Source organism: Panthera leo, chromosome A1, assembly GCF_018350215.1.
Source record: "Panthera leo isolate Ple1 chromosome A1, P.leo_Ple1_pat1.1, whole genome shotgun sequence".
In the NCBI taxonomy this organism is placed as follows: domain Eukaryota; kingdom Metazoa; phylum Chordata; class Mammalia; order Carnivora; family Felidae; genus Panthera; species Panthera leo.
The window spans coordinates 177,722,625-177,738,486 of NC_056679.1; the positions used below are offsets into that span (position 1 = coordinate 177,722,625).

At 37.6% G+C, this 15,862-nt stretch overlaps 1 protein-coding gene across 2 annotated transcripts in view; it reads right to left on the bottom strand.

Moving 5' to 3' along the window:
- RANBP17 (RAN binding protein 17) overlaps positions 1-15,862 on the bottom strand; it is a 333,558-nt gene that overhangs the window by 35,956 nt on the left and 281,740 nt on the right. For both annotated transcript variants that reach the window (XM_042946863.1, XM_042946871.1), the window contains 2 exons: positions 11,206-11,420; positions 8,220-8,358 (listed from right to left, as the gene is read on the bottom strand). In XM_042946863.1, coding sequence (XP_042802797.1) covers positions 8,220-8,358; positions 11,206-11,420 — 354 coding nt within the window. The remainder of the gene's footprint in view (positions 1-8,219; positions 8,359-11,205; positions 11,421-15,862) is intronic.

Here is a 15,862-nt window from a genome sequence, read left to right on the forward strand (position 1 = left end):
GAAACAAATGATGTGATTGCTCAAGCTTATTGCCCCAAGTAGTTTCCAGGCTACAGACCAGGAAGGGAGAACCCAAACTGAGCTAAGCAGTCTCACTGAGTTGAAGAGAAACAGTTTGAATTTGGGGAGACTGAGGCAGCTAGAACTCATGGGACAGAGTTTCAGAGAGTGGGAGCTATACAAAGAGACAGTTCTGGAGATCTGTAAAGGAGTCCTTCCCATCCAGTCTTCGAATAATAACAGAGATATACAACACATGTGTAGTTCCAGAAGGAATGGAGATAGCGGGAAAGAGGTAGACTGTGGTTATTTGAAGGCAAACTGTGCTGATATTATTTGAAGGTGTAGATTATAAACCCTAGAGTACCACTAAAAATAAAAAAGTCTGGCTAATAAACTCATAGGGGGTATAAAATGGATTCATAAGAAAGATGTAATTAATCCTAACCAAAAGAAGGCAGGAAAAAAAAGAAAAAAGAAACAAAGTTCAGACCAAATAAAAAGAAAACAAGTAGCAATATTATAGATTTAAACTCAAATACACTGGTAGTTACATTAAATATAAATGGTTGAAACACTAATTAGAAGGCAGAGACAGTGAGATTTGATATAAAAATATGACCCACCTATAAGCTGTGTGTTTGGCAAATACGTTCATGTGCTAACTCCCAGAACCTGTGAATGTGTTAGATTATACAGCAAAGAATAAATAAGACTGCAGGTGGACTAAGATTGCTAATTAGTTGAGCGAAACATAGGGAGATTATTTTGGATTATCTGGGTAGGCCCAATGTAATCCCGAAGGTCCTTAAAAGTAAAAGAGAGAAGCAGGAGAGGTCAGATTTAGAGGGAGATGTATTTATAGAAGAATGGTTACAGATGCAATCTTGCTGGTGTTGAAGATGAAGGGGGGCCATGAGCCAAGGAATTTAGGTGGTCTCCAGAAACTGGAACAGGCAAGGAAATGGATTTGGTCCTAGAAAGGAACACAGCTCTGCTGACACTTTCATTTTATAGCCCAGTGAGACCCATGTCACATTTATGATCTAAAGAACCATAAGATAATAAATGTACATTAGTTTAAGCCACCAAGCTTGTACAAATTTGTTATAATAGCAATAGAAAATACCTGCTGTCTACAAGACACAGAAAGATTAAAAGGGAAATGATAGAAAAAGAGGCAACCTAATCAAAAGAAAGCTGGAGAGGCTAGTAATATCAGACAAAGTAGATTTCAGAAGAAAGAGTATTAAAAAAAAAAAAAAGAAGAGTATTGCAAGAGATAAAGAAGGTCATTTCATAATGATAAAGGGGAAAATTGACCAAAGGAACATAACAATCCTAAATATTTATGTATCTAGTAACAAAGCTTTGAAATACTTTATATAAAAACTGATAGAACTGAAAGGAGAAATGGAAAAATCTATATAGTCAGACTTCAGCACTTCTCTCTTGGTGGTTCATAGAATAAGTAGAAAACAAACAACCAGTAATAATATAGAAAATCTGAACAATTAGACCACCATAGAACATTCTTCCCAACAACAGTGGAATGCACAGTTATTTCAAGTGCCCATGGCACATTCATCGTATTTTGAACATAAAAAGGATGCAATAAATATAAAGATTATAAAAATTACTGAGTATTTCCTATGACCACAATGGAATTAAACTAGAATCAGTAACAGATATCAGGAACACCTGTGAATATACAGAAATTAAAAACCCTGTGCCTCTAAGTAACAATCCACTGATAAAAGAAGAATTCAGCAGGACAATTAGAAAATATTTTTGAACGGAATAGAAAAAAAAATCTCAAAATATATAAAATTTTTGTGAGGAATAGCTATAGCAGTGCTTAGATGAAAGCATTAAATGTGTATATTAGCAAAGAGGAAAGGTCTAAAATCAGTTATCTACGTATCTACTTGACAAAATTAAGAAAAGAAAAAGCAAAGTAAACTAAAGGAAGGAAATAATAAAGGCCATATATGAAATTAATGAAATAAAAGATGGAAAAATAAAAGAGAATTCAATGAAAACTGAAAGCTGGTTCTGTGCAATAAAACTGATCAATCTAGAGCCAGAATGAGAAAAAAAAAGAGAGAGAAGACACAAATTGTCAATTTCAGGGATGGAAGAGGGGAATCACTACAGACCTTGCTCAAATCATATTGTATAACAATGGGATATTATGAACAATTTTATGTCAATGTCAGATGAACTTCAGATGAAATGGAGAAATTCTTTTGAAGATACAAACTACCAAATGCTACGCCAGATCTAATAAATAAGTGGAATAGTCCTGTATCCATGAAAAAATTTAATTTGTAGTTAAAAAAACTTACTAACAACAATAAAAAATCTAGGCTTAAAGGCCTCACTAAGGAGATCTGATAACCATTTAAGTAAGAACTAATAACAATTCTCCACAAACTTTTTAAGAAAATAGGAGAGGTGGAAACAATCCTCAAGTCATTTTATGATGGCATTAGACTGACACTAAAACAAGGCAAAGATACAGAAGAACAAAGAGTACAAGATACGGAAGAAGAACTATAGAAAAACTACTGAGAACACATCAATATCTGTCATGAACATAGATGTAAAAAATCTGTATCAAAATTTTAGAAAGTCGATTTCAATAACATATAAGAAGGATGTGTTACAACCTAGTGTGGAATGCAAGGCTGGTTTTACATTCAAATACCCATCAATGTGATGATTAACATTATGTAATGTATTAAAAAAGCAAAGCCATATAATCATCTCAGTAGATGTAGATAAATAATTTGATAAAATTCAATATTCATTCATGATAATACTCTCAGAAAACCACAAATAAGGGAATTTTTTCAACAAGATAAAAGAGCATCTATATAAAAACCTATGGCTAACATTAGACTGAATGGTGAAAGAATGAATGGAGACATTTCCTTGGAGACAAGGAAAAAAATGTTTGCTATCATTACTTCTACTCAACATTGTATTGTAGACCCTAGCCAGTGTGATAAGGCAAGGAAAAAAAAGCCATACAGACTGGAAAGGAAGAGATGAAACTGTCTTTATTTGTAGGTACATCTATGCAGAAAATCTTTTTTTTTTTTTTTTTTTTTTATAGTTTTTATAAAAAAATTTTTTAAAGATTTTATTTATTTATTTTTTTTTTTGGAATTTATTTATTTATTTTATTTTATTTTTTTTTTATTTTTTAATATATGAAATTTACTGTCAAATTGGTTTCCATACAACACCCAGTGCTCATCCCAAAAGGTGCCCTCCTCAATACCCATCACCCACCCTGCCCTCCCTCCCACCCCCCATCAACCCTCAGTTTGTTCTCAGTTTTTAACAGTCTCTTATGCTTTGGCTCTCTCCCACTCTAACCTCTTTTTTTTTTTTTTTTTCCTTCCCCTCCCCCATGGGTTTCTGTTATGTTTCTCAGGATCCACATAAGAGTGAAACCATATGGGATCTGTCTTTCTCTGTATGGCTTATTTCACTTAGCATCACACTCTCCAGTTCCATCCATGTTGCTACAAAAGGCCATATTTCATTTTTTCTCATTGCCACGTAGTATTCCATTGTGTATATAAACCACAATTTCTTTATCCATTCATCAGTTGATGGACATTTAGGCTCTTTCCATAATTTGGCTATTGTTGAGAGTGCCGCTATAAACATTGGGGTACAGGTGCCCCTATGCATCAGTACTCCTGTATCCCTTGGATAAATTCCTAGCAGTGCTATTGCTGGGTCATAGGGTAGGTCTATTTTTAATTTTCTGAGGAACCTCCACACTGCTTTCCAGAGCGGCTGCACCAATTTGCATTCCCACCAACAGTGCAAGAGGGTTCCTGTTTCTCCACATCCTCTCCAGCATCTATAGTCTCCTGATTTCTTCATTTTGGCCACTCTGACTGGCGTGAGGTGGTATCTGAGTGTGGTTTTGATTTGTATTTCCCTGATAAGGAGCGACGTTGAACATCTTTTCATGTGCCTGTTGGCCATCCGGATGTCTTCTTTAGAGAAGTGTCTATTCATGTTTTCTCCCCATTTCTTCACTGGGTTATTTGTTTTTCGGGTGTGGAGTTTGATGAGCTCTTTATAGATTTTGGATACTAGCCCTTTGTCCGTTGTGTCATTTGCAAATATCTTTTCCCATTCCGTTGGTTGCCTTTTAGTTTTGTTGGTTGTTTCCTTTGCTGTGCAGAAACTTTTTATCTTCATAAGGTCCCAGTAATTCACTTTTGCTTTTAATTCCCTTGCCTTTGGGGATGTGCCAAGTAAGAGATTGCTACGGCTGAGGTCAGAGAGGTCTTTTCCTGCTTTCTCCTCTAAGGTTTTGATGGTTTCCTGTCTCACATTCAGGTCCTTTATCCATTTTGAGTTTATTTTTGTGAATGGTGTGAGAAAGTGGTCTAGTTTCAACCTTCTGCATGTTGCTGTCCAGTTCTCCCAGCACCATTTGTTAAAGAGACTGTCTTTTTTCCATTGGATGTTCTTTCCTGCTTTGTCAAAGATGAGTTGGCCATACGTTTGTGGGTCTAGTTCTGGGGTTTCTATTCTATTCCATTGGTCTATGTATCTGTTTTTATGCCAATACCATGCTGTCTTGATGATGACAGCTTTGTAGTAGAGGCTAAAGTCTGGGATTGTGATGCCTCCTGCTTTGGTCTTCTTCTTCAAAATTACTTTGGCTATTCGGGGCCTTTTGTGGTTCCATATGAATTTTAGGATTGCTTGTTCTAGTTTCGAGAAGAATGCTGGTGCAATTTTGATTGGGATTGCATTGAATGTGTAGATAGCTTTGGGTAGTATTGACATTTTGACAATATTTATTCTTCCAATCCATGAGCAGGGAATGTCTTTCCATTTCTTTATATCTTCTTCAATTACCTGCATAAGCTTTCTATAGTTTTCAGCATACAGATCTTTTACATCTTTGGTTAGATTTATTCCTAGGTATTTTATGCTTCTTGGTGCAATTGTGAATGGGATCAGTTTCTTCATTTGTCTTTCTGTTGCTTCATTGTTAGTGTATAAGAATGCAACTGATTTCTGCACATTGATTTTGTATCCTGCAACTTTGCTGAATTCATGTATCAGTTCTAGCAGACTTTTGGTGGAGTCTATCGGATTTTCCATGTATAATATCATGTCATCTGCAAAAAGCGAAAGCTTGACTTCATCTTTGCCAATTTTGATGCCTTTGATTTCCTTTTGTTGTCTGATTGCTGATGCTAGAACTTCCAGCACTATATTAAATAGCAGCGGTGACAGTGGACAACGTGGAAGAAATGGACAAATTTCTAAACACCCACACTCTTCCAAAACTCAATCAGGAGGAAATAGAAAGCTTGAACAGACCCATAACCAGCGAAGAAATTGAATCGGTTATCAAAAATCTCCCAACAAATAAGAGTCCAGGACCAGATGGCTTCCCAGGGGAGTTCTACCAGACGTTTAAAGCAGAGATAATACCTATCCTTCTCAAGCTATTCCAAAAAATAGAAAGGGAAGGAAAACTTCCAGACTCATTCTATGAAGCCAGTATTACTTTGATTCCTAAACCAGACAGAGACCCAGTAAAAAAAGAGAACTACAGGCCAATATCCCTGATGAATATGGATGCAAAAATTCTTAATAAGATACTAGCAAATCGAATTCAACAGCATATAAAAAGAATTATTCACCATGATCAAGTGGGATTCATTCCTGGGATGCAGGGCTGGTTCAACATTCGCAAATCGATCAACGTGATACATCACATTAACAAAAAAAAAGAGAAGAACCATATGATCCTGTCAATCGATGCAGAAAAGGCCTTTGACAAAATCCAGCACCCTTTCTTAATAAAAACCCTTGAGAAAGTCGGGATAGAAGGAACATACTTAAAGATCATAAAGGCCATTTATGAAAAGCCCACAGCTAACATCATCCTCAACGGGGAAAAACTGAGAGCTTTTTCCCTGAGATATGCAGAAAATCTTAAGACATCTACAAAAACTACCAGAATTAATAGGTGGGTTTAGTAAGGTTGAAGGATATATGGTGAACATACAAAAAAAATCAACTGCAATTCTGCACAGTAGCCAAAAACAATGGGAAATTAAAATTCAATACCATGTACAATAGCATAAAAACATAAAATACGTATAAAATACTTATAACAAAATAAGTACAAGAGTCATACGTTTAAAGCTACAAAAATGCTGTTGAGAAAAATTAAGGAAGACCTAAATAAATGGACAGATATGCCATTTTCAGGAATTGAAAGTTCAATATTGCTAATATGTTAACTGCCCCCAAATTGGGCTAGAGATTCAACGCAATCCCCACGAAAATTCCCCTATTCATTTATTTTTTCTAACGAGAAACTGACAAATTGACACTAAGGTGTATATAAAAAGACAAAGGACCCAGAATAGCCAAGACCACTTTAAAAGAGAAAAACAGGGGCACCTGGGTGGCTCAGTCAGTTAAGTGTCTGACTCTTTATTTCAGTTCAGGTCATGATCTCACAATTTGTGGGATTTAGTCCCATGTCAGGCTCTGCACTGACAGCCGAGTGCCTACTTGTGATTTTCTCTTTGGCTCTCTCTCTCCCGTGCTTGCTCTCTCTCTCTCTCTCTCTCTCTCTCAATATAAATAAACATTAAAAAAAATAGAGAAAAACAAAATTAGAGGGCTATACTCTCTGATTTCAAGATGTACCAGAAAGTTAGGACAAAAGTTAAGAATCAGAACAGTATAGAATTGGCACAAAGTAATTCAATAAGGAAAGAACATTCTTCAACAAAAGGTGCTAGAACAATTGAATAACTGTATGCTAAAAAACAGCTTTTGTCTCATACATAATATTATATACAAAAAGTTTAGTTGAAATGGTTCACAGACCTAAACATAAGATCAAAAACTATAAAACTTCTGAAGAAAACATAAAAACCACCTGTCTGGCCTTGGGTTAAGCAAAGATTTCTTAGGATAGGACCCAAAAGACATGAACCATAAGAGAAAAAATAAGTAAATTGGACTGCCTCCAAATTAAAAAAACTTTGCTCTTATAATAAGATGAGACTGTTAGAAAATAAAAATACAAGCCAAGCCTGAAAAAATATTTTCAAAACACATATCTGATAAAGGATCTGTATCCAGAATATTTAATATATGTTTACAAGATAAATAACCCAGTTTAAAAAAATGGGTAAAGGATTCAAACAAATACTTCACTAAAGAAGATACATGAATGGCCCATAAGCATGAAAAGATGTTCAAATCACTATTCAGTAGTGAAAGAAATATTAAAAACATCATGAGATTCCTCTTAACTCCCACTAGGATGGCTAAGATTAAAAAGACTGACAATACCAAGTGTTAGGGAGGTTACTGGGAAACTGGAACCCTCAAACGTTGCTGGGAGAGCAAAATGGTGCAGTCATTTTGGGAAACAGTGTCACAATTTTTTTATAATGTTAAAAATACACTTAGCATACAACTCAAAAATCCCACTCCTAGCTATCTCCCCAAGAGAAATATTACCTGTCCACGGAAAGACTTGTACATTCACGTACATTCACAGTAGCATTGTACAAAACAACCAAGTAATGGAAACAACTCAAAAGTCCATCAGCTGGTGAATATATAAATAGATAAGTTGTAGTATTCCACACAATGGGATAATACTCAGCAACAGAAAGGAATAAACTGACTTTCAAAACAGCATGGAAGAATCTCAAAGGCGTTATGCTAAATGAAAGAGAAAGGTATATACATCATAGGATTCCACTTAGATGAAATTCTGGAAAAGGTAAACTATAGTGAAAGAAAGTAGACAGTGGTTCCTTGGGGCTGGGGTGAGGGGGAAGGGACTGATTAGAAGGGGGCACTAGAGCGCTTTCTGTGGTGAAGAAAATGTTCCATATCTCAGTTGTGATGGTTCATGACTGTGTATATATATTTGTTATAGTCACTGAACGACTAACTGTTCACTTAAAATCAATGTGTATAAATTATACCTTTAAGCGGATTAAAAATTAAGCTGTACATCAAAATACAAAAAGGCATTTTCTCACTTGCAAGCAATAATTATGAAATAATCTCTTAGTTTGGGTACATAATTTTTTCCTGTCTGTAGGATGATCATCTTAGTAAGCACATACATTAAGAGACCACAATCAAGTTTTTCCTCTGGAAATCATGTTCTCCACAATACTTACCAAGAGTAGTGAGTCCCTCGGAGATAGATGTGAGAACATACAGCAGTACAGGAGGCTCTAAGTTGGTGATGAAGCTCATGTGGTCCTGGGTGAGACACTCCAGGAGTGGATAGTAAGACTGGCTCAGTTTCCGATATTGCTAAAACACAGAGATACCAAGTGTCAAGCCACTGGGAAGCAAAAGACATGTTAAGGTCTAGTGGAAACTGCCATTTATAATATTAGAAAATATAAACCTACCTAAATATAAATATATAAAATAAATACATGGAACAAATGACAAACACATGATTCTCAATTCGGTATTTAAGGGGGTTCTAATAGGAATCTCTTGATCTCTAGAAATCCTAATTTGAAGATACAGCACAGAAAGTATCCTCAATTTTACCTTACATGGATAACACTTAAATGCAAATAAAAATCTGTAGTGTGGAATTTAGAAGACTGAATTCTTCCTCAAAAAAAAAAAAAAGTTAGAGATGGAGGGAGCCTAACCATTAGAGACTCTTAAAAATTGAGAATAAACTGAGGGTTGATGGGGGGTGGGAGGGAGGGGAAAGTGGGTGATGGGCACTGAGGAGGGCACCCGTTGGGATGAACACTAGGTGTTGTATGGAAACTAATTTAACAATAAATTTCATATTAAAAAAAAACAACTAAAAATAGAGTTACCCTACGATCCAGCAATTGCACTATAAGGTATTTACCCAAAGGATACAAAGATACAGATTGGAAGGGGTACATGTACTTCAATGTTTATAGAAGCATTATCAACAATAGCAAAACTATGGAGAGAGCCCAAATGTCCACTGACTGATGAATGGATAAAGATGTGGTACGTACACACACACACACACACACACACACACACACACACACACACACACACACACTGGAATATTATTCAGTCATCAAAAAGAATAAGAGCTTGCCAATTGCAACGGCAGCGTAGATGGAGCTAGAATGTATCATGCTAAGTGAAATAAGTCCATCAGAGAAAGACAAATACCATAGGATTTGACTCATATGTGGAATTTAAGAAACAAAGCAGATAAATCTATGGGAAGTGGAGGAAAAAGACAAGGGAGGGAAACAAACCACAAGAGAGACAGAAAAAACTGAGGGTTGATAGAGGGAGGTGGGTGGAGGGGATGGGTTAAATGGGTTATGGGTATTAAGGAGGGCACTTGTTGTGATGAGCACTGGCTGTTGTATGTAAGTGATGAATCACTGAATTCTACTCCTGAAACCAATACTGCACTTCATGTTAACTGAAATTTAAATTGAAAAAAAAAAAAAGACAATTATTTTCTGGTTGGAAATATTGTAACTCTGAACAGTTATTACTAGTGGTAAGGCAGCCTTTTTTTTTTTTTTTTTAACACAAAGCTTTTGCTGTTATAATAGGATTTGGCATCATGGTCTGTTGTACTTACAGAGTGCCTGCCCATCTAATTAAATCATAATTTGGTCAATGGCTTAATATTTGCTATATACTATGAGCAAAAGATAAGTGCATGAGAAAGATCCCTGGAAAACTTCAAATGAAACTCAAGCCAATACAAAAGAAGCACAACACTCATAAGAGAAATAAACCAGAGTAGTATTTATTAAAGTGAGATTAAGGCCACCCCCATGAGGTCACATGGGGTGCTTGCTAAAAATGCAGTTTCCTGATCCCCACTCCGGACTCACTAAATGAAAAGCTCTGGAATGAGGTCCTAAAACATGCATTTTACATACATAAAGGGAATCCTATGCATCCTCAATTTTGAGAATTAGTGAATTAGAGATTTGATTGCCTGTTAGAAAAAAGATGAGAGAAATTCCTGGAGCTACAATCAGTTTTTTTGGTGGACCTCAACTATAGTGAAGTGTCTTCTCAGTGAGGTGTCTGTTAATGCATGGTTGATCTGAGTCAAGTTTCTAGTCTGTAATTTCTGTCACACAGGCAGCCTTCAATGAGCATTCTGTTCTACTACTGAGGCTTAACCACTTTAGCTGGAGATGTGGTTCCATAAAGACTTAGAACGGTGGAAGAGGGTGCCACTAGTCCATTCTTGTCCAGGATGACTCAGGCTGACCAAAGTCCCCTAGATCTTAGCTGCAACTTTGGCAGGGAGCAGGTGGTAAAGCTTGAACTACACCTGAGCATGAATTTGGCAGTTATTGAAGTAATTACTGCAGCCACATTGGGCATATATTAGCTTTTGTGCAATCATGCAGAGGTGTTTAAAAAAAAAGTGTGATAACGACACAGCTCAGTGGAGGAGCCTGGAAATTTAAATTTCCAACAAGCACCCTAGGTGATTCTGATGGGCCTCAAAGTTTGAAAACCACTGACATAGATCATAGAAACTAGACGGTAGAGTTGAAAAGGGACCTGGAGATCACTTTGTTTAATTTACTCATTTTAAAGGTGAGGAAATTAAAGCCTGGAGAAATAGAGAAGGTGATTTATTCAAGGTAAATGACTAGTGAGTGGCAGAGTTGAGACTATGCACCCGCACGCTCAACTTTGATTTCAGCACTCCTTCCGCCACACCAGAATTTTCATGCAAAGGAAAGCCAAACAGTAGGGGAAGTAGAGGGCATAGGAGGAGGAAGGAAGAAGGAAGGAGAAGATCCTGCAGCCGATCCTGCATTTCTGCTCCAAGAGACAGACCTGTTTTGAATTATGAGTATAGTTGTAAGCAATCAGTTGAAATTGCTGATGACATTTTCTCTAGATGCAGAACCTGGAGCACTCTGGAGGACCGATCCATCAGACGGTGGCAGCTGCAGTTTTCAAAACTGCACATTTAATTATAGAAACACAGCCACTATAGTTGTTCAAATTCTGCAAGTTAAATCAAGATGCTGTCCTAAAACATAACAATGTTCTGGTGCTATTCTAACTCCCTGGGCTTCACTGTAACCACTCCAAGCCTGTGGTGGTGTTACTTCACATTTCACACAAAGACTCCCGTGATGCACGATTGCTTACTAGCAAGTCACTGTGGGACACTGACAGCAGCATTTTGACAAAGGCCTGGAGTACATTGTCAAAATGGTTGTCCCCATACAACTTGAAGACGCCAAAGCTGACATAATTTCCACACAAGGCAGATTTCAGAGCTGAATAGCAGATGGAGATGCCCTTGAGTTTCATTGGATAAATCTGATCTTTTGAGAGGCTCCCAAGGGACAGGATCTGATTACCTGTTTTAGGGTAAAAGCAGACAGAGAAAGTGATATAAGTAGATGTAATTCAAGGCACATTATTTAACATTTTCACTTCACCGCTAATGTTCACCTCCTCTTAGCATTGTTCCAAGAATTACACCATCCGTGTAACGAAAAATGCAAATATTTAAGGCAGTTTACCTGGGAAGCACAAACGGCCCAAGGAAAACCAATCAAGGGTACTGGCAAAGTTTTATGTTTTTATCTAGGTGGTGATTATACGAATATGCAGGTAGATATGGAAAAATTCATTGAGTTGCACTCTTAAGATTAGTTCACTTTACATATTTTAATATATGTGTTATCTCCTCTTCAACAAGACATTAGAAACGTAGGAGTAAACAACCAACTAAGTCAAGAGAAAAAGCCTAGACTGAGATATAAGTTATGCTAAATTCTGGGATGAAGTTCCAACAGTTTTACATGAATTTGATCTTGAGTTACTTCACTTTTAGGAGCCTCGCAGGTTTGGTATATGAATTAAATGAAATAAGACGCACAAGAAATCCTCGGCACAGAGCATAACAAATGTTACTTCCTTTTTCCTTCCGTCATTTTGCAGAAGACCTCAAGAGATGATTTTCAAAACTGTACTTAAATTCTACGTTGTCCATCAAAAGATAAAGAAATGTTTATATAATCACCTTAAAAATTTTAATACCGGTTAGCATTTATAACCAACAATTTGTTTCTGAAATGTGTGCTAGCAAGGCATGTTTTTAGGCAATACCCAAGAATGCCTTTTAAAAAACTATAAAGTCCTACATGTTTCTTAGCTCTGTGTTTTCTTATTTAAGTGAGTACTGCTAAAATTGAAACTAAATTCAACTTACAAAATTTAGAGGTACATTGTTGTGGCTTTGTACTGTGCCAATTTGGCTACACAAGAATTAACTTTCCCAGAATGCATTTCCCTTTATGGTTATGGGCTAGAATTGGGCAAAAGAGAAATTTGTGTGAGATTTGTAAGGTGGAAGTGAAGTAGCAGCCACGCTTTTGTGAAGGTCACTGTGACCAGAGAGAGAAAAAACAGTAGAAATGCCGCTGGGTTTCAGTTTGTCCGTGTTCTTTCCTCCTCTGTGTCTAGAACCACCAGTCCTGCTGACGAATGACTCCAAGCCCATCACCAGCTACTCTGCAGCAGACTTCCAGGCTGGCAGCTATGCAAAGGCAGCCGTTTTCCATTGACTTCTACCCTACACCAGTTCCCTCTGACCCCACATCCTTTCATGGTTCCATTCTAGCAGCTGGAAGTGTCACTTCCAGCTGCTAGAATTCCCTGCAAGCTCCAACTTGTCCACCCAGGCCGTTGTTTCAGGAGGGCTGATTAGTGGTTTTCCTTCTGAATTTTCAATTCCCCCCTTTGACCTATTTTCCCATCTTTGCCCAAGACTGTACAAAGTCTGATTCATAAAACAAGTTCCCTGTTCTGTCAGTGTCATAGTGCTTGTTTTTCCCTGTTTGAATCCTGACTGATATGTATATTACAGTAACCACGTGTGTAGTACTAAGAGGGGTGAGACAGACCCTGGAATTTACTCCACACCAAATCCCGTACCCTCTCTCATGACTTCATCCTAATTTAGAGAGTAAGTTCCATAAAGATTCAACTCAATATGACAGCATTTACTTAACAGCTATTATGTGTGAGGTGCTGGGATAAACAAAGGAAATAAAATCTCTGTTCTGAAGAAGTTCAGTCTGGTGGGAGAAATAGATTTATAAATCAATGATTTCATACAATGTGACAAACACAGAGAGATTGGGTTAAAATGTTAGGGGAACAGACGAAGAGACTGACTCTGCTTGGGCAGGAGGGCAGTGGGGAAAAGCTTCACAGAACAGGCTATTTCTCAAGGATCAAGCCCGGTTTTCCAGGAAGACTTGGAGGGGGAGGAGTGTGTGCTAGGTAGATCATGTGCACAGGTATGGAGGTCCGCGAAAGCAAGATGCTGCAGGAGAAGACAGTTCTCAACCACTGCCTTACTACCTTTGCCTCAAATTCAAATGTCTACCAAGGTAGACATTCCCCTGTCCTCTCTGTCCTCGGAAAAGGAAAGCACTGCTTACATGTGATGAAAGGAGCTAGGATAATCTGGGGGTTATGTGTGGACTACACATTTTGGGTTTGTTGGAAAGGCCCAGGTCAAAGGGAGAAAACTGGATCATCTTTTGGGGCCTTTTTACACTCACGTCCTTATGGGAGAAGTAAAGGTCTTATATTCTACAGCAAAGACGGAATGGGCAGACCAAGAACGGTGATGGTACAAAAATTTTGATTTAAAGATTGGATAACCTATCATCAAGAAGGATTACTTATTTAGAATCACAACTTTCATCTCTGTGTTGAAGTTGCAACCTAAAATACATGTCTTTTGGCCTGTGTCAGACACATCTGTGTTAACTTATTTTAATTAAACAAGTTAATTAGTGTAGTCTTGTGACCTTTGAAAAGGAGAACGAGTAATACTTTTGAAATAGAGAGTTGTACCTCACTGTGCTCAGGTACCTCAGCATTCCGTGGTGGCTATGAAAGACTCTGGAAGAGAAGGCTTGGCCAAGTCATTTACTCACTCTGACTCAGCTTTATTCAGTATGTGTCACTGAACAATACTTACTGAAATTGGATTGCAACCCCCCTCCCCCAAAAAAAGCTTAAAATGCCATAATTGGGGGCAGGGGAATGAGATACCGTACATTCTTATCGTTAGGCCTGGGAGAGAGGGGTGTGGAGGCTCCTCTGGGGCTCCGGACAAGAATGCTGGGAATTGATGGATAACCTGGCCGAGGGCAATAGTGGGGGGAACTTCCAGTGGGAGGCACAGGTGCCACAGCACTGCCATTCTTACTCTTGTGCATGCTGCAGCAGGAAATCTCACTAAATGATAAGGGGAAAAAAACCTGAAAAATAAGCACAGAGGACTCCAGAGACTGGTAATTCAGCTTATCATTTGCTTATATTAATTGCTTGGGTTCTCTTTTCTTAACTTCTATTCTCTGTCCCTTTTGGAGAAACCTTTTTGTTTTTGTTTTGGGGTTAGCTTCCAGCACTCAGAAGTACCCTTCTGGACAATCCTCAAGATCTAGATTCAGAGAAGGATATACATTAAAAAATGCAAAATCTCCACTTCTGTTTACCTGAGATCTACTTTCAGGTCTTTTTTTTTTTTTTTTTTTTTTTTTTTTTTAACTCTTCTTCCTTCTGAGACCCCACCTCTTCCCTGAGTGACTGACTCTATAATGTCTCCTTCAAAAGAGGCTTCCTACACCCAAAGAAGAGTGATCTTCTTTCAAAAGTCTCCGGTGGAGAACTATATAAAAGGCAGTATTCTAACAGAAGACAGAAATACAGTGCATAAGGGAGTAATGAACCGGGTGGGCTTCTGAGTCATACTGATTGGGGTTGAAGCCTACCTCTTTCCTTACTACCTCGGTGTCTGAGCAGATTGTTAATCTCTGTAAGTCAGTTTCCTCATTTATAAAATAAGGATAATTTAAGTACGTAAAACACACAAGGCTCTTATGTGGAGTAAAGGAGACAGCATATGTAAAGCGCTTACCATAGTAACTGGCACAGCGCTCACTCAGTAAATGTAAATATGACAATGCATACTTCTAGGGGTTCATTTCTTTCTCAAGTCTAGTAGCCTGTAAGTTCACACATGGGGGGCTATGGCCGGGAAAAGAGGGGGAGCTGAAGCTGGCTGTGTAGCATAATATACTTCCTTCTAATATGTGATTCAAAGTAAGGTCAATGCTATGTCTTGGAACATCTTCCCTCTGTTCCTTCAATAGAGAATTGGCTGTATGGGGTCACAGTGTGGTTCTTTCCTCTACAGTCTACCAGTTCTCTGTGTCCTCAGAAGAATACTTAAAAAAAGAACGCTGAAGGGATAAAATACCATAGTAGTATCTTGTACCAGGAAGAACCGTTAGTACGAACAATGTTATTTCCTGGCTTATAAAGCAATCCCTTACATTGATTTATGTTTTCTTTTTCCCTCTTAATCTCTAAAATTTTAAGGTGATATTTAGCTGACAGCTCTATAGGTTGAATGTCTTCATTCATCATCAGAACAGTTATGGGAAGAGAACCACAAGCTTGCCGACATTCCTTTACTTTAGGTCACTCAACCCACTCTGTCTTTCGAGGCCCCTGGACATAAATGGTTTGGGACAGAATTGAAGCTATGAAGAGTGGAAAGGAATATAGTATTTCCGTTTCAGATTGAAAGAGATTAAACAATGCAGTGTTGATGAGGGGGCAGGAAAATAAGCAAATTGTTGGGAACATAAATTAGTGTAATCATTCTAGATGGCAATTTGGTCATATTTATTAAAAATATAAAAAATGTGTAAATCCACTTCTGGACACATATTCTAATTCTAAAAGTTCATTACAATATCTACCTATCTAC